Source organism: Furipterus horrens, unplaced genomic scaffold (assembly GCF_987537825.1).
Source record: "Furipterus horrens unplaced genomic scaffold, mFurHor1.1.pri manual_scaffold_8, whole genome shotgun sequence".
Classification (NCBI taxonomy): domain Eukaryota; kingdom Metazoa; phylum Chordata; class Mammalia; order Chiroptera; family Furipteridae; genus Furipterus; species Furipterus horrens.
In genome coordinates, this window is record NW_028327178.1 from 91902358 (window position 1) to 91927494 (window position 25137).

The 25137-nt window shown below is 35.4% G+C and overlaps 1 protein-coding gene across 3 annotated transcripts in view; it reads left to right on the forward strand.

The window, feature by feature from the left end:
• ITCH (itchy E3 ubiquitin protein ligase) overlaps positions 1–25137 on the forward strand; it is a 98809-nt gene that overhangs the window by 33211 nt on the left and 40461 nt on the right. For all 3 annotated transcript variants that reach the window (XM_090286264.1, XM_090286266.1, XM_090286265.1), the window contains exons 4-7: positions 6665–6806; positions 10119–10243; positions 12109–12246; positions 21193–21238. In XM_090286264.1, coding sequence (XP_090142390.1) covers positions 6665–6806; positions 10119–10243; positions 12109–12246; positions 21193–21238 — 451 coding nt within the window. The remainder of the gene's footprint in view (positions 1–6664; positions 6807–10118; positions 10244–12108; positions 12247–21192; positions 21239–25137) is intronic.

Sequence of the window (25137 nt, forward strand, 5' to 3'; positions counted from 1 at the left end):
TTGTATTTTTTTATTCTATGTTAATGGGTCAGTTATAGTACCCTTTTTTTTTTTTTTGTAAGCTGCTTCAGGGTCTATCTAGAATTGAGGAAAGCATGAAACTGCAGGTGTAAAAAATAAATGCCATGGTGAATTAGTAATGGCAAGAAGAGATAATAAGTTTGGTCACAAATGAGAGATTAATACAATGTTCCCTCACTTATCACGGGTATTACTTTCTAGACGCCCCCTCCCCCCGTCCCCCGCGATAGGTGAAAATCCCCAAAGTAGAAACCTCGCATTTATTTTAGTATTTATATATATTTTAAGGCTTTATAAACCCTTCCCACACACTTGTAAACCATTCCCAGTCCCTTATTAACCTTTCCCACTCCCTTATTAACCTTTTCACACTTCTATAAACACTGCTTATGTTCTTAAACATATTCTACACTCTTAAACCTACGTATCTTTAACAACATACGTATACAGCACCGCAAAATCCCACAATATAGCGAAAAATCTACGATAACTAATTAAATATAATATTTAAAAAAATCCCATGATATAGTGAGGCCGCGATAAGTGAACCGCGATATAGAGAGGAACTACTGTATTTGGCTGGAGTTTCGCTGGCAGAAGAAGTGGTGTCTGAAGCATTGATATTATTTAAATGTAGAGAGGTAGAAAATGGTCCTTTCAGGAGAGAACATGAAAAAGAGGCATGAAGGAGGGAAATGCACAAGCTTTCCTTTTATGCCCCCAAAAGTCACTGCTGCACTGGGGGGAGTCATGAGAATTAATGAAAGTGGATCATCTTCAGGTGTGTCCAGGCTACAAAAAAGTCATTGCTAAGGGAGGTGGGAAGTAATTCGAGTTTTTAACAAAGAACAATCACTTGTATTTGTGTCTTTTTATAAAGTTGATGAGAAAGACTAATAGAATTTGAGGTCAGAAGTTAAAATTTTACTCTATGGTTCTGATCAAGTTTATTTCCTTAACTCTATCATACATACACACATACATATATTCCAGTTATTTGTTTAATATATATTTTCTAATTTGTCTTTCTTACAAGATTAAATAAGGGCAGGTGGGGCATTTCAGAGAAATTGTAGCAAAATAGAAGTTTATAAAAGTAATTCATAATACTGTTGATCAATGGATCGTTTAAAGAACTTGGATGAGCTTTAATATCTCTGATTCTTTATAGGAATATCAAACGAAAGGCAGCCTCACCTTTCCTTTTTAGTGTAGTATCAGTGCATTAGTAACACCTTCTATAATTTGAATCTAACTAATATATGGACAAAAACTGAATAGTCATTTAGGTGTTCAAGTCTGAGTTGAATAGGGAAGTTTTTTTTTTTTTTTTAGGGAAGATCATTTTTTGTGCTACTCTTTCACAGAGATCAAGGCAATTCATTGAGGTATCCCTTTGGGAACTTCCATTCACTTTTAAATGATCTTTTAACATTTTTTCTGGTATTGAATATACCTGTGTTGTCCTTTTGGGCAATAGCTTACCTGTATGATTTGTCAGATAGATGCAAAAATTACATTTTCTTTACCTCTTTGTTTATTACCCTTTACATCCATGTTCTTCACTATATTCTGCTGATTTTTTACGTTTACATTTCCTGGATCACCTACTCTTTCTCTGATCCTGTTGTGTGGATCCCTTACCTTGGATTTAAGTCTTTTCTTACATCCTTTTTTGTCTTTAGCCATTTTTTATTTAATTATGTTCTAAACATACCATCAGCTGTATTGAATTTATCTGTGTTTTTGATTTGATGTTTGATGTATACTGTCATTATACTATGTTGACAAAATTAGTACTTTGGTATTTTCTAGACATTTCTTAGTATCAGTCTGGACTCAAAACTTTTTTTTTTTTAATCCTCACCTGAGGACATTTTTTTCATTACTTCTTTAGAGAGAGAGGAAGGGAGAGAGGAAAGGGGAGAGAGAAGCATTGATGCAAGAGAGAAGCATCGATTGGTTGCCTCCCATACGTGCTGGGACCAGGGATCGAACCCACAAACTAGGTATGTGCCCTGACTGGGAATTGAACCTACAGCCTTTGGTACTGGACAATGCTCCAACCAACTGAGCCACACCGGCCAGGGCTCAAAATTCATTATATAAAGAAAAAGAAACTGCCTTATTTTAGTTATTACTACTTGGAATTAAATATTACTGTATCTTCCCAAATTTACTGGAATACTGTATATTTAGCTCTGATTGCTTGGTCTGTCATAAATAAAATTTAAAGTCAAGAACATATATCCAGTTCTACCCAGCAAAGACATACTTCTGCCACAGAAGTGTGTCATGACTTTCAACCACAGAGATAGCCCTTTCCTAATTGGCTTTATCTCTTACCAGCACATCATATGGCTAATTTACTTGGTCTCAGCACCCTTATTTGTTTTTCCTTGTTCACTATAGCCTCCTGGTTCCAAAAATAGGTTGGATAAGTTTAAGGAGTCACTTTTATTTTATTTATATTTATCAGTTTTTGTTTTGTATCAGAGAAATAAGATGAACTGAAATTAGGTCAAAGCATTGATTGATCAGAAGAACATTAGTATATACCACAAAACTATATATATTCAGTAGATATTGTGTGTGTGTGAGAGAAAGACAGAGACAGGTAGACTATATAAAGCAGGGAAACTTGTTTCCTACTATGACTAATCATTTGGTTCAACAAATGTATTAAATATTTCTGAGGTTTAAATCACTAAGTGCTATAGGATTTATAAAGACTGACTACATCTTTGCCATGGAGGTCATTACAGTGTGAATTAAAACAAGTATAAACTAATAAACTTTCTAAAAAACTAGGAATTAAAAGCTCTAGGAAGCTTACATAAATATGAAAATGCTATGGAAGCCTAGAGACTGGAACAATTAACTTTGTAGGTTTTAAAGAAGTATTCAGAGAGAAGGGAGCATTTGCTTTTTAAGAAGTTGGATTTTTTTTACCCTGGCCGGTGAGACTTGGTTGGAGTGTTGTCCCATGGACCTAAAGATCACAGGTTCAATTCCCGGTCAGGCACATACCCAAGTTGCTGGTTCAATCCTCTTGTCAGGGCACATTTGAGAAGGCAACCAAAGGCAACCAGTTGATCAGTTGATGTTTCTCTCTCTTTCTCCTCCCCCCGGCCCCCCCCCCCCCATCTCTCCTTCTCCACTTCCTCTCTCTCAGGAAGCAGTGAGAAAAATGTCCTCCGTGAGAATTAAAAAAGAAGTAGGATTTTATTGGGTGGAAAAGGGGAAAAAGGAGCAAGCACATAGAGGCATGAAAGTCATTGCACTTGTGAAGTACAGCAAGTAGCTAATGGTTAGAATGCCAGGGTGCTGGGTGGGATTTGGTATAAAGAGGAGGCTGGAATAGTACATAGTGAAAAATGTAAAATGCTCCAGAAAATTTTAAACTTCGTTTTGTAGGCATTAGAGAATAACTGAAAAGTATTGACATAATCATTTCTGTTTTAGGAAGATAATTTAAAGAGCTATGAGGGGTAGGATTAGAGAAGTGAGAGTGAAACAGACAGTTATTAGAGGTCTCTTGCAGAGGCCCAGGTGACAGATAATACTCTTCTGCTTCCTTTTGTTCCAGTCTATGATTTGCAGTTGTTGTTTTATTCTGTTAATTTATTGTGGAAATTTAAATTTCAGGAAGGTAGTACATTGATGTATTTTATAATATTAGGACTGTCCTATCCAGAGTTTATAGTGACATTTGGGCAAACTTAAATTTTGTTGAGCTTGTTTTTTTATGTGTAAAAATTACGATGATAATACCTACTTCACAGAAAAGTCATGAGTATTGAAATGACAGTATTTAAGCATCAGACACAGTAAACACTAATAGTTGGTGTTAGTTTCCCTTACCTCTTTTATTTCCCAATTTAAAGTTTCCTGAAACGGCTTTGTGGAGTTGGGTGGCGTTTTGTGGTAAAATACCTTTCAAAAGTTTGAACCCTAAAAAGCCACTGAGGACAGAGTATTTCCTCCCTGTCAGGCCTGCAATTGCTCTTTGTTCTAGGTTTAATTAGTTTCAGAGGACCACAAGAACCTCAGAAATATGATGGGTTTAAATTGTTTGGATATGTTTCCCCTTTTCTCAGACCAGAAATGAATTAAAAATAGGGATGTTATATTTTTCTGTGGCAATCCTGTGATTAAGTTTGGCTCTGCATTAAGTACCAGAGCTTTATAGTACACATTAATCAGAGATAGGTCTGGTTTGCACTTGAATATATTCTGTTCTGAAAAAGATTTCTTAGTGTTTCCACTTAAGACGCCTTACAAGCATATTACATTTTATACATTCATCATATGACTCTTGATTTCCTGCCCATGCCATTGTTCTCAAACTTGTTCTTTTCCATCTTATTAAATGACACCATCTTCCATCCAGTTATTCTTCCTGTTTTTCCCAGCTTCCTCATGCTATCTAATCCTGTTGGTTCTCCTTAAGAAAGCTATTCTTCCCCGTAGCCATGTTCACCACCTTAGTCCAAACCACTTCAAGTTTCTTGATTGGATGATACTATTATCCTCTTAACCCCTAGTTTTGTCTCTTTCAACTTATTTTTCCCACAGCAATAGAGTAATGTTTTAGTGTTATTAATCTGATCATCTGTTTCTTCAGTGTCCATAACAATACCTGATATGTTGTGGGCACCCAGTAAATTTGTTGAATAGCAGTCCTTCGTAGCTCCTTATTGCCTGCTTTTCCAGCATTAATCTCTTGCAGTTCTTCTTTTTCTCTGACAGATTCTTTTGGTAATCCATATTAATTTCAAATCAGGTTGAATTTTATTATACCAATCATTTCAAAAAATGACAAAGCTCTTTAATTCATAGGATGTGCATACATTGTTAGAATAGTAAGTCTATAGTAGCTGGCTTGAGTGTCTCAGGTTCAGTAAGAGCTTCAAAAACCCCCACCCAATAAGTTGATTAGCAGGAATTAAAAACCACAAACAGTGACTATTGAGGAGTCCAGTGAGAAGTTCCTCAAATCTTGCAAAACACCAGTAGGGGGTAGAAAATTTTTTACTCCCTTATTCTATTCTTCTCCCCAGCAACATGCCCAATAACTCACCAAGTACCTTCTCCCGAGCAACATACCCAACAAAACACCAAGTACCTCGTTGTTCCCACCATTGTGCCCGCCATTAACCCCGGACTCAACCCATTGTTCGCGCCGTTACCCCCAGGCCCAACCAATCATTAGGCGCCCGATACTCTGTTCGAGTCATTCTCTATCCCTCCCTTTAAAACCTTGTCAGCCTGTACGCCAGCTGCTGTTCTCTCCTTTGAGACAGCCCGGCAGGTTCCTCTTAATAAATCTTGCATCTCAGCTTCCTTGGTTTCGGTTTTTTACTATTTCTAACAGAGTGGTACCAAAAGGACAGAAATATTTGATCTAGGTGAAGTGCTGCCACCTGGAACTGTGCCTTCTAGGATGTTCTATGATTTGGACTGTATATTGATTCAACTTCTTGGGTAGCTGCTGTACAAACTCCTCTAGCAACTCTAAGGATCCCTTAACCTTATGGGCAGTGGCATTCTCTGAACTTTTCTGCTAGAGTAGATATCCAGATGGTCAAGTATTTCCTTGGCTGTGATCACTATTTATAGGGAAGCAAAGAGTTGCTACATGTGGAAACCATAGGGTGCTCTGGTAGATTGAAATCTATTTGTTGTACCTTCCACAGGACTTGGACAGGCTAATTAAAAATTTTTTTATTTACTGATTTTAGAGAGAGAGAAACATCGATTTGTTGTTTTGCATATTTATACGTTCTTTGGTTGATTCTAGTGTTTGTCCTGACAGGGGATTGAAAGAGCAACTTTGGTGTATCTGGACAACGGTCTAACCAGTTGAGCTACCCAGCCAGGCTGTTTTATGGCAAAAGTGACTAACTCAAGGGTAAAGGCTAAGGAGTCAGTATCTCAAGATGCACAGTGTAGGAAGGTCTTGCTAAGATAATATGAGATATATGAGATGCTAAAAGTAATCTTAGTTTGTAACTCTTTTCCTCCAGTGGCTTGCCAGCATGCTTAGAATAAAATCTAAATTCCTTATCTTGGTTTTATCATGCTAAACATAATCTCACTTCATTTACCATCCTACCCGGGTTGCTGTACTTTTCCTCAGAAATGTCAAGCTTCACAAGATTAGCTACTTGTCATTTGGATGGTTGCCTAAAAGTACTTCCTCAGACGCATTCCTTACTGTCAAGTCATTCTGCTACATTAACCTGTTTTTCATCACAAGGACTTTTCTCTAACTAGGATCCTACCTCTTTGAGAGCCAGTGCCTTTTCTGTTCTGGCTCTATCCACAGTTTAGAGCAATATCTGATACCAAATTTGTCAGTGTATTTTTTAATTGACTTTGGAGTTCTGGGACAATTAATACTGATAGTGGGTGATTATACCAGTGATACTGTTGGGAATTTGGGTGGATGGTGTGGGGAAGTCCTATATTTATTTACCAGGATGGGAGGAAATACAAGGGTTATGAGTGAGTAAAATTAGTAAATATTTTAGAGTAAACCTGCTTCTCTGAGTAAAAGTAATGTTTATGTAACCTTTATAAAATTAAAGTGATTTGAATATGAACTAACATCTCAAATACTGAAATATTTTTCTTTTAGTCATTTCAGCAAAACTTAAAGAAAATAAAAAGAATTGGTTCGGACCAAGTCCTTACGTGGAAGTCACAGTAGATGGACAGTCAAAGAAGACAGAAAAATGTAACAATACGAGCAGTCCCAAATGGAAGCAGCCCCTTACAGTGTAAGTTTGAACATATTTTGCACAGTATGGTTTAGTAGGTGAGCAGAAATGTAGCTTTAAAAAAATTTCTTGTTTTCTTTGTTTCTTCCCTCATCTTTTTTCCCTGTCCTAGAACTCCTTCCTCTAGCCCCCTTTTTGTTTCTCTTCAGATATTTCTGTTTTTCTGGCCTCTTCTTTTCTTTGCTTTCTCCAGTTTAGTTGATGAGGGCATGATTATTGCCCCTGAACAACAGCTGGGAAAGCCCATGGTCATAGACCATTCTTAGGACCTCTTTCCTTAACTTAGGGAAATAGAGGATCATGAGGAATTCAGTTTAATTTTTAATTTAAAAAAATTGCTTTTTGTTTTTCAGTTACAATGCCCACACAGAAGCTACACAAAGATTTTCTTCCTTTAAAAAAAAATTACACTATTTATTTTATTCCACTTTTTATACCTAGCATATATAACATGGTTATCTGAGTACATATAGGTATAACCTCTCTCTCTTTTTAAAAAATGGTTTTAATTTATTTTTAGTAAGAGGGGAAGGGAGGTAGAAAAAGAGGGAGAGAAACATGAATGTGTGGCTGCCTCTCATGTGCCCTCAAGAGGGTACCTGGTCTATAACCCAGGCGTGTGCCCTGACTGGGAATTGAACTGGTACCCTGTGGTTCACAGGCCAGTACTCAAATACACCGAGCCATATCAGCCAGGGCTAACTTCTCTTATATAGCTACATAGTATTCCTTAATATGGATAAATTATCCCTTACTTTACTAGTTCCCTGTTGATCAACTGGTTTCTAATGTTGTGGTTTTAGACACTGTTAAAACATATGTCCATGTACATATGTCTATATGTTGGTGTTCTTTCTAGTATGAATTCATAGAAGTAGGGTATAGCTCAATTTCAACACTTATTGATGGTATTAAGCACTCATTGTAGGAAATTACAGGTTAATTAAAAATTCTTTTTTATTTAAATGAAAGAAAAAGCATGATTTATTAACAAATTGGTTTTAAAATAATAGAGCATATTTGATTTGGGGACCAAAAGTATATAAAAATGTAGTTCAAATATAACTAGTTGTCACATCAAATATACATAAATTACTTTCATTACATAACATTTGAAGTTTGCATATTTTTCCTTTCAGAGAAATAAACCAGTGACTTTAAAAAAAAGTTTTATTTCTATCCCTGGCTGGTGTGGCTCAGTGTATTGAGCACCAGCCTAAGAACCAATGGGTCACCGGTTTGATTCCTAGTCAGGGCATGTGCCTGGGTTGCAGGCGAGAGGCAACCACACATTGATGTTTCTCTCCCTCTCTTTCTCCTTCCCTTCCCCTCTCTCTAAAAATAAATAAAATCTTTAAAAAAAAAAGTTTTATTTCTAAATGGTCAAATGAGACATTTGAAACTATAAGCTCTTTTCATCACATGATACATGCTTATATGAATAGTATTTATTCCTAATAAATGACAAAACGAATTGGATATATCTATATTATTCTTTAACATGGATTTTTGAAGGTCTGAGGCATCTTAATGTATTGCATGATGATTTTGAGCAAATGAGTGAAATTCAAGAATTTCCTGAAGATCATCTTGAGATCTATTTGCAGAAGTATTTTAATGCTCCTCATCTGTATTCATTTCAACATTAATTTTCTTAGGCTTTGTTTTTAACTAGTGGTTCATTAGAGATTGAATCTAAATTAAACAATATATGAGTAAAATATTAAAAAATTCAAATCACATCTATAAAACGTCACAGCCTCCATAACGACTAGAGATGTTCAGCAGACTAATTGACTGCTCATCAACTTTCTATCAACGGCTATCTGTGCTCACTAGATACACACTTTGAGACTCTTAAGCTGATAATGACATGAATTCATCAGTGGTTAAAAGGTTAAGAAAAAATAAACTCTCCTTGTAGCCCCATATGGTACTGTTGTTATTGGTCCTGAATGTTTAGAGGAAGACATAGCTCACATTCTTTCTCTGAATTTTTAATTTGTAGGAGGTTGGTCTGTGATTTTAACACGGCTTCCATTGCTATATAGCAGACTTTCCAGACCTCTAGAGTTGAATTGAAATAGTTTAGATAAGACCATCTTTGACAGTATATTTTATCTTCTCTCAAATTAAAGTAAAAATTGAATTTACCAGCTCTTTTATTCGATCCCCATTATGATTTCCCAGGTGGCTAATAGAGAAATGTTTTCTTACTATATACTATATGTTCTCCTGAAAGTAACGTTTGAGAATTTTGAATATAATGAATACATTGTATTCACCCCACTACCACCAGAAAAAAGATGCAATGTTAAGGTGAAAATTTTTTAGTTTGTTTAAAATACCTGTTACTATTAAAATGATGGTGGAAACATGATGATGGGGTTATAGGCATAGGTGGACTTACAAGGAGGAAAATGTTTATTTGTCCCTCAAAATTTGATCACATTTTAGAGAGAGTGAGGCATAGAGAAATTGAAAGATTCCAAGGATTTGTCTTTATAGCACCAAACCATAGGACTATGGAAGATTATATAATGTTCCTATTTTTCTAATTGATGACTCTAAAATAACTTGAATACAATTTATTACTAGTACAAATTTCCCAAAATTTGCTTTGGAAATAAGCATTACAGATAGCATTCTTTTTTTTTTTTTTGACAGATAGCATTCTTTATTGGCACTTAGCATGGTATGTGTTAATCAGTATTTGACAATTGTCCTGGACACTGCCTCTAGCAGTGTGAAACTTGAAGTTTCATAATGTAATCTTCAAATCATTATGTAGCTGACCCATATTTTAATATACATTTTAGTGATGGGCCTTTGTTCAGATTATAGTCTGCCACTAACTGTGGTGTTGGGCAGTTTGCTTAAACAGTCTGAGTATCAGTTTCTATATCTGAAGATGGGGGTGTCAAGTCCCACCTCATAGGGTTGTTTTGAAAATTAAATGAAGTAACCTCAAGATCACATTACCTTACACAAAATAAGGATTTAATAAATTTGCTTTTTTTTAAATACTACTATATGGTTTTCCAAGATTTGTAGCATGATAAGCAGTTTCACTTTTGTTGATGATGCACGGATGAAGTTACCCCTATAGTTCAGTCACAAGGGAAAATGATCATGCCAGCATGTAGCATTCAGATGTTTTTCATAAGATTGTAGAATATAGGCTATATTGGTTGAACAGTAAACTATGAAGGGTGCAGTAAGATTTTAGACTTTAAAAACTTAATTGTAATTTATAGAGTATTCCATTGTGATATTTAATGAAAATTTTTTTCTACCTTTCTTCACTTTTAGTATCGTCACCCCTGTGAGTAAATTACATTTTCGTGTATGGAGTCACCAGACACTGAAATCTGATGTTTTGTTGGGAACTGCTGCATTAGATATCTATGAAACATTAAAGTCAAACAATATGAAACGTATGTATGTAAAAGTAATAGAAATTGAGCTCAGTTTTTTTCCCCCTGCAGGAAATTTATATGTCAAACATATAGAATAATTATGTTCAGTATTTGTTTTTAAGTTTACTTGGTCATTTATTAACAGGGAGGAGAATCTTGAACTGTTTAAAGCATTCTGAGTAAACTTGGTTTGTCCATTCATTTTGGATCCAATATTTTAAATAAATATTCACTTTGGAAATAGATAATTATTAAAGTACTACATACTCAATTATGGAAAACTAAAATGTAGAGCAGAGATGAAGAAAAAAAAATCCCACTTACGTGAGACAAATATAATTAATATTTTGACAGATATCCAAATGCTCATTTAAAAAATTCCCTCATTTTAGATTCTTTTAAATTTATGCAGGGTAAGGGAAAATAGGTTTACAGTTGTTCATATGGAAATAATAAAATATTAAATAATAATACAAGAATAAACTTTCACATACTTACAACTGGAAGCCTACTTATGCCCCACTTCGTATGTGTATATGTAAAATAGACATATATAAAAACTTGAAACATGCTTGTTTTGATCAATATGTTAGGATTTTAAAACATACTTTCAACCCCTTTACTATCTAAAACATACTTGTAAGAATTTTATTTCTCATTTAGAACTTAAGAGATATAATTCATTTTTAAAAAGATTTTATATATTTACTTCTAAAGAGAAGGTAAGGGAGGGAGAAAAAGAGAAAGAGGAAGAAAAACATCAATATGTGAGAAATACATTGATTGGTGGTTTCCTCTCGTACACTCCCAACTGGGGACTTGGCCCACAATGCATGCATGTGGCATGACTGGGAATTGAACCTGTGACCTTTCAGTTTTCAGGTTGGCACTTGATTCACTGAGCAACACGAGCCAGGGCTAATCCGTTGTTAAGTGATAAATTTTCATTGCTGAGTAATCTTGATTGTTCTGCTGGCTCATTTTATACAAGATGGAATGTATACGAGGGGTGATGGCCCCCTTCCCCCCCAAAAAAACCAAAAAACAGAATTATCTTCTGGAGGGCAATTCCCTTGTAGTTCAGGTTTTCCCTGCTAGCTAGGAACCCATCTATATCAGTGTTCCAAATGGCATTGTTGTGAGGGGCTGGTTTTGGCCTCAGTGATTTTTTTTTTTTTTTAAGACTCAGTGCATTTGCCCATTTCATGATGGATGATTTACGAGTGTAGCTGCCTACACTGTGCTGAGTGTTCAGCAGTTTTTGCCCAAAAATGGCATGATTCCCGTGCCCCACCCTCCCTACTCACCTGATCTTGCCCTGAGCAGCTTTTTTTGTTGTTTCCCTGGATGAAGAAAGTCCTCAATGGGAAACTTTTTGCTGATGTGGAAGAGTTGAAACAAAAAACTGGCCGAAACACTAAAAGGCATCAGAACTGGCGAGTTCAAAAACTGTTTTGAGCAGTGGGGAAAAAACGTCTTGATAGGTGTAGTACATCAAATGGAGAGTAGTTTGGTTTGAAGGTGACTGAAGTTTAAACATGTGAGAATAAATACATGACTTTTTATAAATAAATTCTGGGTTTTTTGGGTCCCCTTTGTATAATAAATGAGATAGTTGGGCTGCTTAGCATTTTACATTATGAATATTAAGCATCAGCAAATTCTGTTCTATTTTTTAAATGTTTTGGTGTTATAAGACCTGAAACTTTGGTGAAGAATATTAAGACGAATGTATTTTTTTCTCACGTTGTTTTTAATAGTTAAGATGACTTAAAGAAAAAAATGACTAGTATTTAGATTTTTTTTCTGGCATAGTTTTTTTAAGAGTTAAGATGATTTAAAGAAAAAAATGACCGTTTGTTCTTTAATTTATTCTTTTCCAGTTGAGGAAGTAGTTGTGACTTTACAGCTTGTAGGTGACAAGGAGCCAACAGAGACAATAGGAGACTTGTCAGTGTGTCTTGATGGGCTGCAATTAGAGTCTGAAGTTGTTACCAATGGTGAGACTACTTGTTCAGAAAGTAAGTAATTTCCTTTAAAACTTTTTAAAATTTATTTTTAGAGAGAGGGGAAGGGAGGAGAAAGAGAGGGAGAGAAACATCAATCAGTTGCCTCTCACATGCTCCCAACTGGGGACCTGGCCTGTAACCCAGGCATGTGCTCTGACCTAGAATCCAATCCATGACCTTTTGGTTCACAGGTGGGTGCTCAGTCCACTGAGCCATACAAGCCAGGACGTAAGTAATTATTTTTTGTTAGGGTCTTTAATGATTCTTCTTACATTAGCCACTCTAGTATGCTATATGTAATTTTTACTACTCTTTTCACATTAAAGAAATTATTTTCTTTTTAAAAAGAGAAATTGATAATTTTAAACATTTTCCTTTTAGTGCATTATTTCTATGAATAAAATGTTTTTTTTCTGTAAGTTGAAAGGCTAGCCAAATAAAAGTTGAACCACAGTTGGCCATATGGGTAATGAATCAACTTATAAAGTATTTATCCTCTAGGCCAATGATGGCAGTTAATGTGGCATATGGCATACATAGTTTTTTGTCTGTAGCAGTGTGTGGTTGAGTTTCAGTTTGACTCAAAATTCTTCTTTGTACCAGACAGCAAGTACAAGCTTAAATTTATTTGCCACTTGTCTTCTATTTCCGTAGGTTAGATTTACAGAGATGCCTTTGTGTTATAATAATGACAAAACCAATTCATTATATGTATGCTGGTATATCTTACAATTTATGATTTACTAGTGTTTGTTAAAAGGAATGAATATGAACTATAAATTGAAAGAAATTTGATTGCACCCACGTTTTCCCTGCTGAGCTAGCATGCTTAATAAAACTGCTTCCCAGTGGATTCTCTTTAGATATTTCCATCACTTCTCATATGCTAACTGTATTTTCACTTGAAACATAGATTTTAGAGGCTGCAGCACAAAACAGATTAATGCTTTCTTTGATTAGTCTGACAAAGATCTTTTTGTTTACTTAAAAACTGCATTATGAAACATTTTGTAGTTGTTAGGTGCTATTATTCTTCTGTTTCTGCTTTGGAAGACTTCTTACTTCCTTTTTAACTCATGACCTTTTCTAATAGCTGGACCTTCCAAATAGTCCTGGTGTATCTTTCAGTTGGTTCTTTTGGGTAAATGAGAGTGAAAAGAAGTTTCTGAAATGGTCATACTGCTTCATAGTTGATATGTTCATTTTAATTGGCAGCAATTTATGGGAGCTATAATAGTTACATTTTTCTATAAAGTGAAGTTCTAGAATATACAGGTTAAATTACATTGTTAAACTGCTCTAAGCCTCAGTTGTTACAGCTTCCTAAGTTTTTCCCCCTACAGTTTGAAACTGTTATTAATGCAGAATATTAACAATTAACAGAGGTAAAGCATGACAGTCTTCCTATTTCAGAGTAGAACCTAAGCTGCTTATTTATACTTATGACTTTATTGTTTATTTTCTACAGAAATGGACATTTCTTTGTCATCAGTTTTCTGCTAAAGTAGGAAAATAATTGGCAGAATTTAACATGATTCCTTAAAGTAAAAAGGTTTTAACTGGGAAACAGTGGATTTTAGGGTTAGAGTTGCCAGATACAATAAGTACTTTTTTTCTTTAATGCTTACCCTGTGCCAGGCGCAATGTGGGGTGTGTTTACATGTATACTCACTTAACCATCACAACCTTGTAAGACATTATGTTTCCTTTCCTTTCCAGTACACACTTAAAACCTAATAATTTTAAATTACCTCATGAGTTATTTGTGAACAAACAAAACCCAGCTCAGCCCACAAGCAGTGTGGTGAGAAATGCACTTGTATTTTTCTTTGATTGGTTTCATTTCTGTAGCTTGAACTGCAAGCCAGAACTGAAACTTAAGAGTTTAGCACTAAAATTGAATTTCTAGTACATGTGCATTGTTTTGTGGGATTAGACTGGGGATGGAAGTGTAGCTTTTGCATTCTAATATTTTTCTAATGTTATAGATTTTTAGATTTTTTTTTTCCTGAGCATATTCAGTCAGAAGTCTTTGTGGAAGGAAACACAGATAGGATGGTTCTTATAATAAAATCTGTTCTTGCAGACTTTGATATTTTTGGTTAAGTAATGTTTATAAAAAGAATCATTGTCTGAATTTTAGTATGAAAACTAACCTAACCAAATAATATAGCTTGCGGTATATTTGTATATACAGTGAACATTGCATTTTCCCAATGAGACAGAATGTCTTTTGGTACTTATGAATTTTTGGTTCATTCTTTTTGGTGGATGCATTTTCTAAAATTGGCTATTATATAACTAACCCTTTTTCAAGTGAAACAAAATTTACTCAGCATTTTTGTTTGTTCTTCTCACTTTTCTTCAAGCTTTATTTAAAAACCAGAGAACTCTGTGTCCTCACCTCCCCTACCCTGACCCTCGCTCTGGGAACAAGTTTAATACCCAGCTGAGAGTCTCAGTTGTAATGTTTTGATGCTCTTTCTTATTTCTCTGATTTAGAAAGTAACTGCATAATTTGCCCTGATGTTCCCTTCTACTCAAGTGCAGAGTTAACCTGCTTTTGTAAGTCTCTGGGAAGAAGCCTTCATTTAATTTGCTAGTTGGTAGACTTATTGATGTAGCCCTCACATATATCAATAAATTAACTCAACAAACTGGGCAGTTGTTCATATCTACGACAACATCCCATTTATCTATTTTTAGTTCTTGAGTGGGTGGTAATGAAGTGTTAGTTTAACACCTGTCTTCCCAAATATGACATCCAGCTAGAAACACCGAAAATTATTATTGTCAAAGATATTAGTTTTCCTAAAGAGAAACTTTACTATTGTTTATTATTATAAAATAGGAACATATTCTTGTGAAGATGTATGTTCTATACCATGTATACTCTGGAAATGTATCTAAAATTAATGTAGGGATTTGTCTTGGCATATGTGACCTCTGGTTCTTACTGTGTACGTTCCATTTCATTTTGATGTTATGTCATTCATTCTTGCATTAGACTTTCTTGCATTAAGCTTAGGCTAAATAGCCATTTTCATGTGTGAATATATCTATAATGTGTTTTACCAGTATAATAAAATCTAAAACACTAGACTAAATTTTTTGATTTACCAAATATTATTTGAAATTACCAGATCTCAGCTGGGTCTGAGTACCAACAATTTGGTTTTATTGATTTGAGAGACAGACATCGATTTGTTGTTCCACTTAATTATGCATTCATTAGTTGATTCTTGTGTGTGCCCTGACCGGGGATCAAACCTGAAACCTTGGTGTATCAAGAAGACACTCTAGTCCTGGCCCATGTGGCTCAGTGTATTGAGTGCCGGCCTGTGAACCAAAAGGTTGCCTGTTTAGTTCCCCATCAGGGCACATGCCTGGGTTGTGGGCCAGGTCCCCGACTGGGGGCATGCGAGAGGCAGCCAATAGATGTGTCTCTCATCAGTGTTCCTTTCTCTCTTTCTCCCTCTTCCCCTCTCTCTAAAAGTAAATAAACAAAATGCTCTCACAACGAGACACTAACCAACTGAGCTACTGGGTCAGGGCCCCAAGTAATTGTTTCATAGAGAGAGACTTTGCTGTAATGGTATTTTAAAAATTTGACTTACATTTTAACATTTTTTTATGTATGCCCATAATATTAACTAGCTTGCCTTCCCCAAAAAGCCAATAAAATGTCCTTTCCACACTTTTATGATTTTATTTTACTTTATCAATGCTACTTTTAAAATCCAAGTATTAAAGCTATAATGTCATTATTGGTTTTAACTAATACTTCACTGTGTTAATCTTTGCATTTTAGAAAATGCTTTGATTTATATTTTCATATTTTTTAATTTTTAAAAGATTTTATTTGTTTTAAGAGAGAGGGGAAGGGAGGGAGAAAGAGAGGGAGAGAAACATCGATGTGTGGTTGCCTCTCGTGTGCCCCCAGCCGGGGACCCGGCCTGCAATCTGGGCATGTGCCCTGACTGGGAATCAAGCTAGCGACCCTTTGGTTTGCAGTCCTACACTCAATCCACTGAGCCACACCAGCCAGGGCTATATTCTCATATTTAAAATACAGCATATATTTTCATATTTAATATGTATAAAATCTAAACCAGCACAATAAAATGATGACCATGAACTACCACACAGCTTAAGAATTAAAACATTAACAATATAATTACATCCACCTGTATTTCCTCCCTATATCATTCCTTTATTTCCCCTAAAATAATCACTGTTCTGAATTTATTATTTCCTTGCTTTAAAATTTTTTAAATGACATGTCCCTAAAGAGTGTATTTTGAGTTCTATGAAAATATTAATGTTGCCTTTTATGATTTATCCATATTATTGTATACATAACTAATTTTTTCACTGCTGTATACTAATCTGTTGAGTAAATATACCACAGTTATCCATTTTTATGTCATAGAACACTTGGATTGTTTGTAGTTTTTTTGCCTTATGTACATATAGTGATATATTGGACATTTTTGCATTTATATCATATATTTATATGTCTCCTGATACACAGGTTGAAGGGTCTATATAGGATATATACAGGGTGTCCCCAAAAAAATGTATACAGACTTTAAATAATTATAAAGTCGGTGTTTATTAAAATACATTTTATTTTCAAAATGTATTAGAATCTATAGACATTATTTAATTGTTTTGTCAATGCCTGTTTTCAAACTGACGTCCGTTCTGGTCCAGGCACTGCTGACAACGTGAAGCAGTGGAATCACAAACATCATGAAACATTTCGTTTGGTATTTGTGTGTATTCTCATTCAATGGCTGCTCTCAATTCAGCGACTATTGCAGGTTTCATAGCGTAGACTTTCTCTTTTAAGTATTCCCATAAAAAAAAAGTCTAGTGGTGTGAGATCTGGTGAATGCTCAGGGTATTCTACAAAACCCCTTCGTTCAATCCACCTGTTTGGCAAGATCACATCAAGGCAGGATCTAGCATTGTGATGGTAGTGTGGGGGGGCCCCCATCTTCCTGTTTCGTGATGTTTGCGATTTTGTTGCTTCGCGTTGTCAGCAGTGCCTGGACCAGAACGAATGTCAGTTTGAAAACAGGCATTGACAAAACAATTAAATAATGTCTGTAGATTCTATTAAATTTTGAAAATGAAATGTATTTTAGTAAACACCAACTTTATAATTATTTAAAGTGTATACATTTTTTTGGGACACCCTGTATTTGGGAGTGAAATTGTTTGGGTATGATCGTACGTGCATTTTCAGCTTTATAGATAGCATTGTTCCTTCAAATATGCTTTTTTTTTGTTGTCTTTTAATTAAGGTGAAATTTATATAGCATACAATTAACCTTATAATGTGTACAGTTCAGTGGCCTTTAGTGTATTAACAATGATGTGTATTCACCGCCTTTCTCTAATTTCAAAACTTTTTCATCAACCCAGAAAAAAAAAAGAATCTACTCTCCTCTCCCCCATCCCCTGGTAATCACTAACCTGCTTATTGTCTCTCTGGATTTGCAATTCTGGATATATCATAAAAGAGGAATTCTATAGTATCTGACCTTTTGTGTTTGGATTCTTTTAGTTAGCGTATTGTTTTTGAGCTTTATCCAAAATGAAGCATACTTCCCTTTTGTAGCTGAATAATATTCTTCCGTGTGTGTGTGCGCGCGCGAGAGCACGCCACAATTTATTGGTTCACACACTGATAGACATTTGTCTTATTTCTACTTTTTGGCTACTAAGGACTCGTAAGTGTTGCTGCCATAATTATTTGGGTACAAGTTTCTTTGTGCATGTTTTCATTTCTCTTGGACATACATATATACCTTGGAGTGAATTTGCTGATGCTCATTTTTGGCAGTTTCTTGTTTCTTGATAATTTTTTTTTGCTATGTAGGGTTTTTTTTTACATTCTCTATTTGAAAATTCCAGTGTTAGAAATCTTTGGAGATACAAATGTATATGTCTCTTCTTTATTGAGGCTTGTTTTCTTATGTGTTTGTTGCTCTTTGATTGCCAGTTTTTATTTGATCTTAGTCTGTGGGAATCTTAAGGGCCTAAATTGGAGATTCTTTGCTCCAGAGGAAATTTATTTGGCATTTCTCAGGGTTTTCCAGCTACCTGGAAAAACTTAAGCACCTTTCCAGGGTCTCTAGCCCCAATTTGACTTTCTCTGGTTCAACCCCCTCACTCTGCTGCTAACCCAAGCTCTCCTTTCTGATCCATCTCAGAGCTGATAATATCTCTTTAGTGCATCCCTTTCTTCCATATTTGCTTAGTGCACCCTGGTTCTGCTCTAATATTAGTTCACTTACTTGGTTTTCTTTTGAAATTGCTAGGTACTCAGGAAATAGGAACAGTGTGTTAAATTACTTCATCTAAGAGCTAGTTATGGGCACTTTTAACTAGCTCACTGAATAGAAGAGATCTTGGTGGATCTTCCAAAGTGTTCTGTGGGTGAAATGTGTGTGTTTAGAAATCTGATCAGTTTTTCTTGAGGAAATTTTGATTGGGAATACTTTAAGGAATACATTTATAAAATGCAAACTTTAAGTACAGGCATCGTTCTCTTCTTGGACATTCCTTGTATAAGTGTTGGATATTTTATATGTGTACGTGTGTTTTTAAATTGCTCTCTGGATGAAACCACGGGACTAGATCTAAATAACTTATGCCATAAATCATAGTGATGGCTTCACTCTATATTGAAGTGAAATAAAAGATGGCACAAAAATGGCCCTTGTTCAAACTGATGAAATGTAAATTGTGAGAAATAATATAATAGCTAATATTTATGGACTGTTTATATGTGCTTGCCAGTGTTCTACATGTTTATATGTTTAATTCTTACAACTGTTCTATGAAGTAGTCATTATTGCCACCATTTTGTACATGAGTTAAAAGGCACAGGAAAGCCAAGTGTACTTTTGCAAAGTCACAGAGTTAGTGCATGAGGAAGCTAGGTTATAGACACAGGCAGTCTGGCCAGAGTCCATGTGATTAAATACTATGCTTCACTGTAATAAATTAGAAGGTTCAGAAGTAGTAGTTACTGTTAGATTTAAATGGATTATTACAAATTGACCTGTTGTAGTAACTTTTGCTGGGTATTTTGGTTTTCTGATTTCATTTATGTTTCACTTATCAGCTGTTTTAGGGGAATATATTCCATATAAAAATAATTCTTAGAAAACTGAATTGTATCCTTTTCTTCATTGTGTCATGTTTTTAAAACTATTTTAACAGCTTTATTGATATGTATTTTATATTTCATAAAATTCACCCATTTCAAGTATACAATTGAATGGTTTTTAGTAATTTAACAGAATAATTCAACCATTACTGCAAAATTGGGTTTAGAATATTTTCATTTCCCCAGTACGATCCTTCTTGACTATTTTTAGGAAATTCTGTTCTCACCTCGAACCCCAGACAACCACTAATGTATCTTGTCTTTAAAATTTTGTCTTTTCTAGACAAGTTACATAAATGGAATCATACAATATGTGGTCTTTGTGTCAGGTTTCTTTCACTTAGCATAATGTTTTTTAGGTTTTTCTATGACAGCATGTTTCAATAGTTTATTCCTTTTTATTACTAAATAGTTTTCCATTGCATAAATATACCATATTTTATCTATTCACCTCTCCCATTCTTAAAGAAAAGTATTTGTTTGTTTGTTTATTCATTTATTTATTTTTAGAGAGAGGGGAAAGGAGAGAGGGAGAGAAACATCTCTGTGTGATTGCCTCTCACTCATGCCCCCAACTGGGGACCTGACGTGCAACCTAGTCATATGCCTTGACTGGGAATCGAACCAGCGACACTTGGCTCGTAGCCGAAGCTCAATCCACTGAGCCACAGCAGCCAGGGCCTTTTTTTTTTTTTTTTTTTTTAATGTAATATTTCTAGACCAGATGACATACTTGCCAACCTTGCTGTATAGTGTAGTGGTGACTCAGCATTTCTTTAAGGAGTTAATCTATTAATTATGCTTTGGAGTAATACAGTGATGATTTCACTGTTTGAAATTATGACTGTTTTCATAAGGGGCTATTGTTCTTTAACTAGATGGACCTAGACTATTAAATTGGAGTTCTTATCTCTGCATTTTATAGTTTTTCTTTCTCTTTTTGTGGCAGTGTGCCTACCTCTAGCAGCCTCCTCTTAATGTTTTATAGTATATAGGCCCTTACTGAATTCTAGGGGTATTTCCCATGGATAAAATTTGAAGAAACTATAAACGTTGTGGTATTCTTTTTGGTCACTTTAAGACCCATTTGTGCCTTTCCCATTCGTGAAGCTGTTTTTCAGGCCAAAGTATAAAAGAGATTTTACTGGTTTTTCCGTTTTGAGAATCTATTTTATTAGTCATTCTTCTAGTGATCAGCACTTTTTTTGTAAGATATTTGGAATACAAAAATGGCTAAAATAATTAGATTTATATTAGAGTCAAGCAAACATCTATTTCAAGAAAGGCACAAGTAGTTCATGAGTGATATACCTTAACTAATTGATCTCTCTTATACATAACAAGCATTTGCACAAAATGTTAGCAAAATTTTTTTATTTCAACCATATGAACATTTATCACACTTTCCTTTTATTTTTTTAAAGGGTTTATTTGTTTATTTTTAGGGGGAGGGGAGGGAGAAAGAGGAGAGAAACATCAATGTATGGTTGCCTCTTGCGTGCCCCCAACTGGGGACCTCGCCCTCAACCCAGGCATGTGCCCTGACTGGGAATTGAACTGGCGACCCTTTGATTTGCAGGCCAGCGCTCAATCCACTGAGCCACACCAGCCAGGGCACATTTTCCTTTTAAATGTCATGTTGGAATTTAAGTTCTAGTACCTTGTTTACTAGAAAGAGTTAATAAAAGGCTTTGCTTACATAACATGTTTAGAAAAAACATGAAAACCACCTTTGAAACTCATTTTTCGTCTAAATTTTATTGATGTTAAAGGTGCTTCACAGAATGATGATGGCTCCAGACCCAAGGATGAAACAAGGTAAGAGTTTACTTATTGCTTATCAAGAAAGCAGAAGAGAGACAGGGAAAATGAATAAATATTTAGTTTAGTCAAAACTTCAAGTTCAGATTGATATAAGAATAAATGAGTGTCAAAAATTCAGGGCTCAGAGTAAGAAAGGAAATATTTATAAAAGTTTCAGGACTCTTATGTGTAGGAAGCTAAACCATAAAAGCAGTAGTTAGAGGAGGAGAAGAACCAGAAAAGCAGTATCACAGAAAATAAGGGAAAAATATTTGGAAAGATGAGTTATTATAATGTCAGATACTGCAAGGGATAATAAGCAGAGCAAGTAGAACAAAATGAGGGTTGTTGGAGCTGAATTGATAGGTACATGAGAATTTGTTGTTACTTGTCTATTTACTTTTGAGTGTATAAAAATTTCACAGTAAAAAGTTTTAAAAAGACAACTCATTAAGATCTTTGGGAAAATCAGTTTATAAAGCTGTTGTATTTTACCTAATGGCCCTCTGCTGTCACAGAGTCAGTCCTCCTATGACAAAGAATCATTTCTACTAATCTCATAGGAAGAGTAGAATATGAAGGAGTCATAACGTCTTGGCCAGAGAAAAATAAATATTTTATTTCTTGCTGTGATTAAAAAGCAATAGAAAAGAGGTGGTTTTTTTTGTTTGTTTCTTGTTTGTGTGTGTGGGGGTGTTGTGAGAGAGGTTGAGGGGGCGGAGGAGGGGAAGGAAGAGAGAGGGAAAGAAACATTGATTGGTTGCTTCACCCCTACTGAGAACTGAACCCACAACCTAGATATGCACCCTGACGGGGAATCGAACCTGTGACTGAAATTTTGCTTTACAGGACAATATGCCAACCAACTGAGCCACACCAGCCAGGGCGAAATGGCTTTTAAAATTACATAGATGTCTGTGGACTGACTGGAAGACAACTTATGCCTCTTGTGCCTCTTTTTAGTTTTATGTTTGATAGAAGATTTGAATCCTGAAATTTTCCCCATAAAATTTTTTCACTGTTTCAGTTTGCTTTGGTTAGTTAATTCCTCCTTTGTATAATAAACCTATATTTTTGTGTTAATAAGTGAGAATGTGGTAGAATTTTATATGTTCATTGAAAGGTTCTGTTATGCCACTCTGTTGTTTCTCTTTTGCAAATTTCTTTCTTACAATACTTTTATGAAACCACTGTAGACATCTGTAAATTTCTTGCAAAGGCATTGCTATAGCTCTAACTTCATGTCATTTATTTAATCAATGCTCTACATCTTCCAGAGTGAATCATTGTTATAAGTAATCTGAGTAAAAGTGTCGTCTAGGTTTCTGAGACTGCCAGACTAGTCTTTGAGCATGTGTTTTTAGTTTTTTTAATCCTTATTCAAGGATACATTCATCACCTTAGAGAGAGAGGAACATTCATTGATCAGTTGCCTCCCATATGCACCCCAAACAGGGATCAAACCCACAACCTAGGAATGTGTCCTGACCAGGAATTAAATCCAAAACCTTTTGGCGCATGGGATGACGCTCCAACCAATTGAGCCACCCAGCCAGGGCTGAGCATGTCTTTTGTGTTAAGCATGAATTCCTTAGCATTAGCTTTTGTTTCAGAGAGCGTACTCTGAGATCATTGGTTTGAATGGTAAACTGTCAAATGCTGTGTAAATGTTACTACACAATTATGACTATGACTGGGTTTTCCCCTTTGCCTTTTTTTTTTTTTTTTTTTTTTAAATGCAGACTTTATAACTATATGACTAAAAAGCAGGACAATATACGTTCAGTGAACAATGGCTTCTAATCGTTCCTGCCCCAGCTATCATTTAAGAAGTTTAGTGAACAGCTTATGTTGTCTTACCTTTTTGTCTTAGTTCAAGACGAGGGGGAACCCCCCAAAATCTGGAATTTATTTTTTTTAAGTTGTCTATTTATTCTTACACGTTTAAACTTCAGTCACCTTCAAAATACTCTCCATTTGATGCAATACACTAATCGAGATGTTTTTTCCACTGCTCAAAACAGTTTTTGAACTCATCAAAGTTTGGTGCCTTTTAGTGATTTTGCCACTTTTTATTTCACCTCCTCCACATGGGCAAAATGTTTCCCATTGAGGACTTTCTTCATCCAGGGAAACAAACAAAAAAAGTTGCTTGAGGTGAGATCAGGTGAATAGGGAGGATGGGGCATGGGGGTCATGCCAGTTTTGGTCAAAAACTGCTGAACACTCAGCATGGCATGGGCAGGTGCACTCGTAAATCATCCATCATGAAATGGGCAAACGTGTTGAGTCTTCAAAAATATTACACTGAAGCAGAATGCAACCTCTCACACTACCACCAGCTGGTACACTGATACTGATGGGTTCCTAGAGCACTCACCTAGCCTGTACTACAAGGGGTCCACCCTCCAGAAGATAATTCCGGGTTTTTTTGGGGAGGCCCCCTTTGTATTATGAATGTAGTCTTGTTGGTCTGCTTTCTTCCATGTATGTTCGGATGTTTTATATTTCTTAGTGTTGTCTTCTGTCATTTTTATGAAGTATCAAGATGATTGGTCTCTGGTGTGCAAGATTTTGTTGTTAGATGTGCTTTCTTGACTGTTACTTTTGATTTGTGTATTTCTAATGACCTTACTGTATTGGCATCTTGGTTTTCCAGGGATCTTTATCCTGTCTTTAAACATCTTATATATAGGTCAGATGTATTATGTATGGTGAGATAAGCAGAGGTTTGTAAGATTGTGGAGCAAAGGAACAAAGCTATAGTAGCACATAATTAGTAGCTAATTGTTTTTATCTTTTTTTTTTTTAATCCTCACTCAAGCACATAGTTACTGATCTCAGTGATGGGGGTAGGAGAGAGAGAGAGAAAGATGTGAGAAACATCTATAGGCTGCCCCCTATACGTTTCCGACGAGGGACCTAACCCACAAGCCAGGCATGCACTCTGACCAGGAGTCGAACCTGTGACCTTTCAGTTTACAGATGATGCTCCAACCAACCAAGCCACACCAGCCACCACAATAGCTAATTGCTTTAAGAGAGAATAGTGTGCTGTGTTCACACTGATAGTTCTGTATAGTGTATTGGCTTCCCTGTTGGTTTTTAAAATTCCATTTCAGGCTTTAGTTTCACACCCACTTGTAAAAGGAACTAAAACCTCTAGTGCTATTTTAGTATAGGCATGTTCTTCAAACTTTAGCATACGTTAGAATCATCTGGAGGCCTTGTTCAGCCGCAGATTGCTAAGTCTCATCTTCAGTTCCTCATTTGTCACTTCTAGGGTAGAGCTCAAGATTTGCATTTCTCACAAGTTTCCTAGAGATGCTGATGCTACTAGGCTAGGGTGAAGATGTTTCTTAGATTACGACAACCTATTCAGTTATATAACAAAATCTGTTTCCTGAAAATTCGGTCTTGCAGAATATGCCAGAAATGTCACTCCATCTTAATCCCATATTCTTTTACTTCAGTGCTAGTTTGAATCTTTTTTCTTTTTTGAACATTTTATTTTTATTGTCAGAAAATAATACATGATTGTTTTTAAAAATTTAAATTGTATAAAGTGTGTAAAAGCTTCATGGAAGAAACAGCATTTGAAAAGAAATAGCATTTGACCTGAGATCCTAAAGCATAGTTATAATTTGGGTGTGCATGTCTCAGGGGGATTGGAGAGAGAAAGAAGTCCTAGATGGAAGAAAGAAAAACAATCATGGAGGTGGGGAAGAGCACAGGGTGTTTTATTGTGAATCTTTAGTCAATGTTTGGCTGAATGTAGAGTAATCGAAATTGGGAAATGGCAAGTGGTGAATTTGAGGGTAGAATCAATCAATTAATAGTGTAATTAAGAATCAGATTACAATAAATAATCTGGGGAACACTGTCTTTTAGGTTTTTGAGATCTAGAAGACATA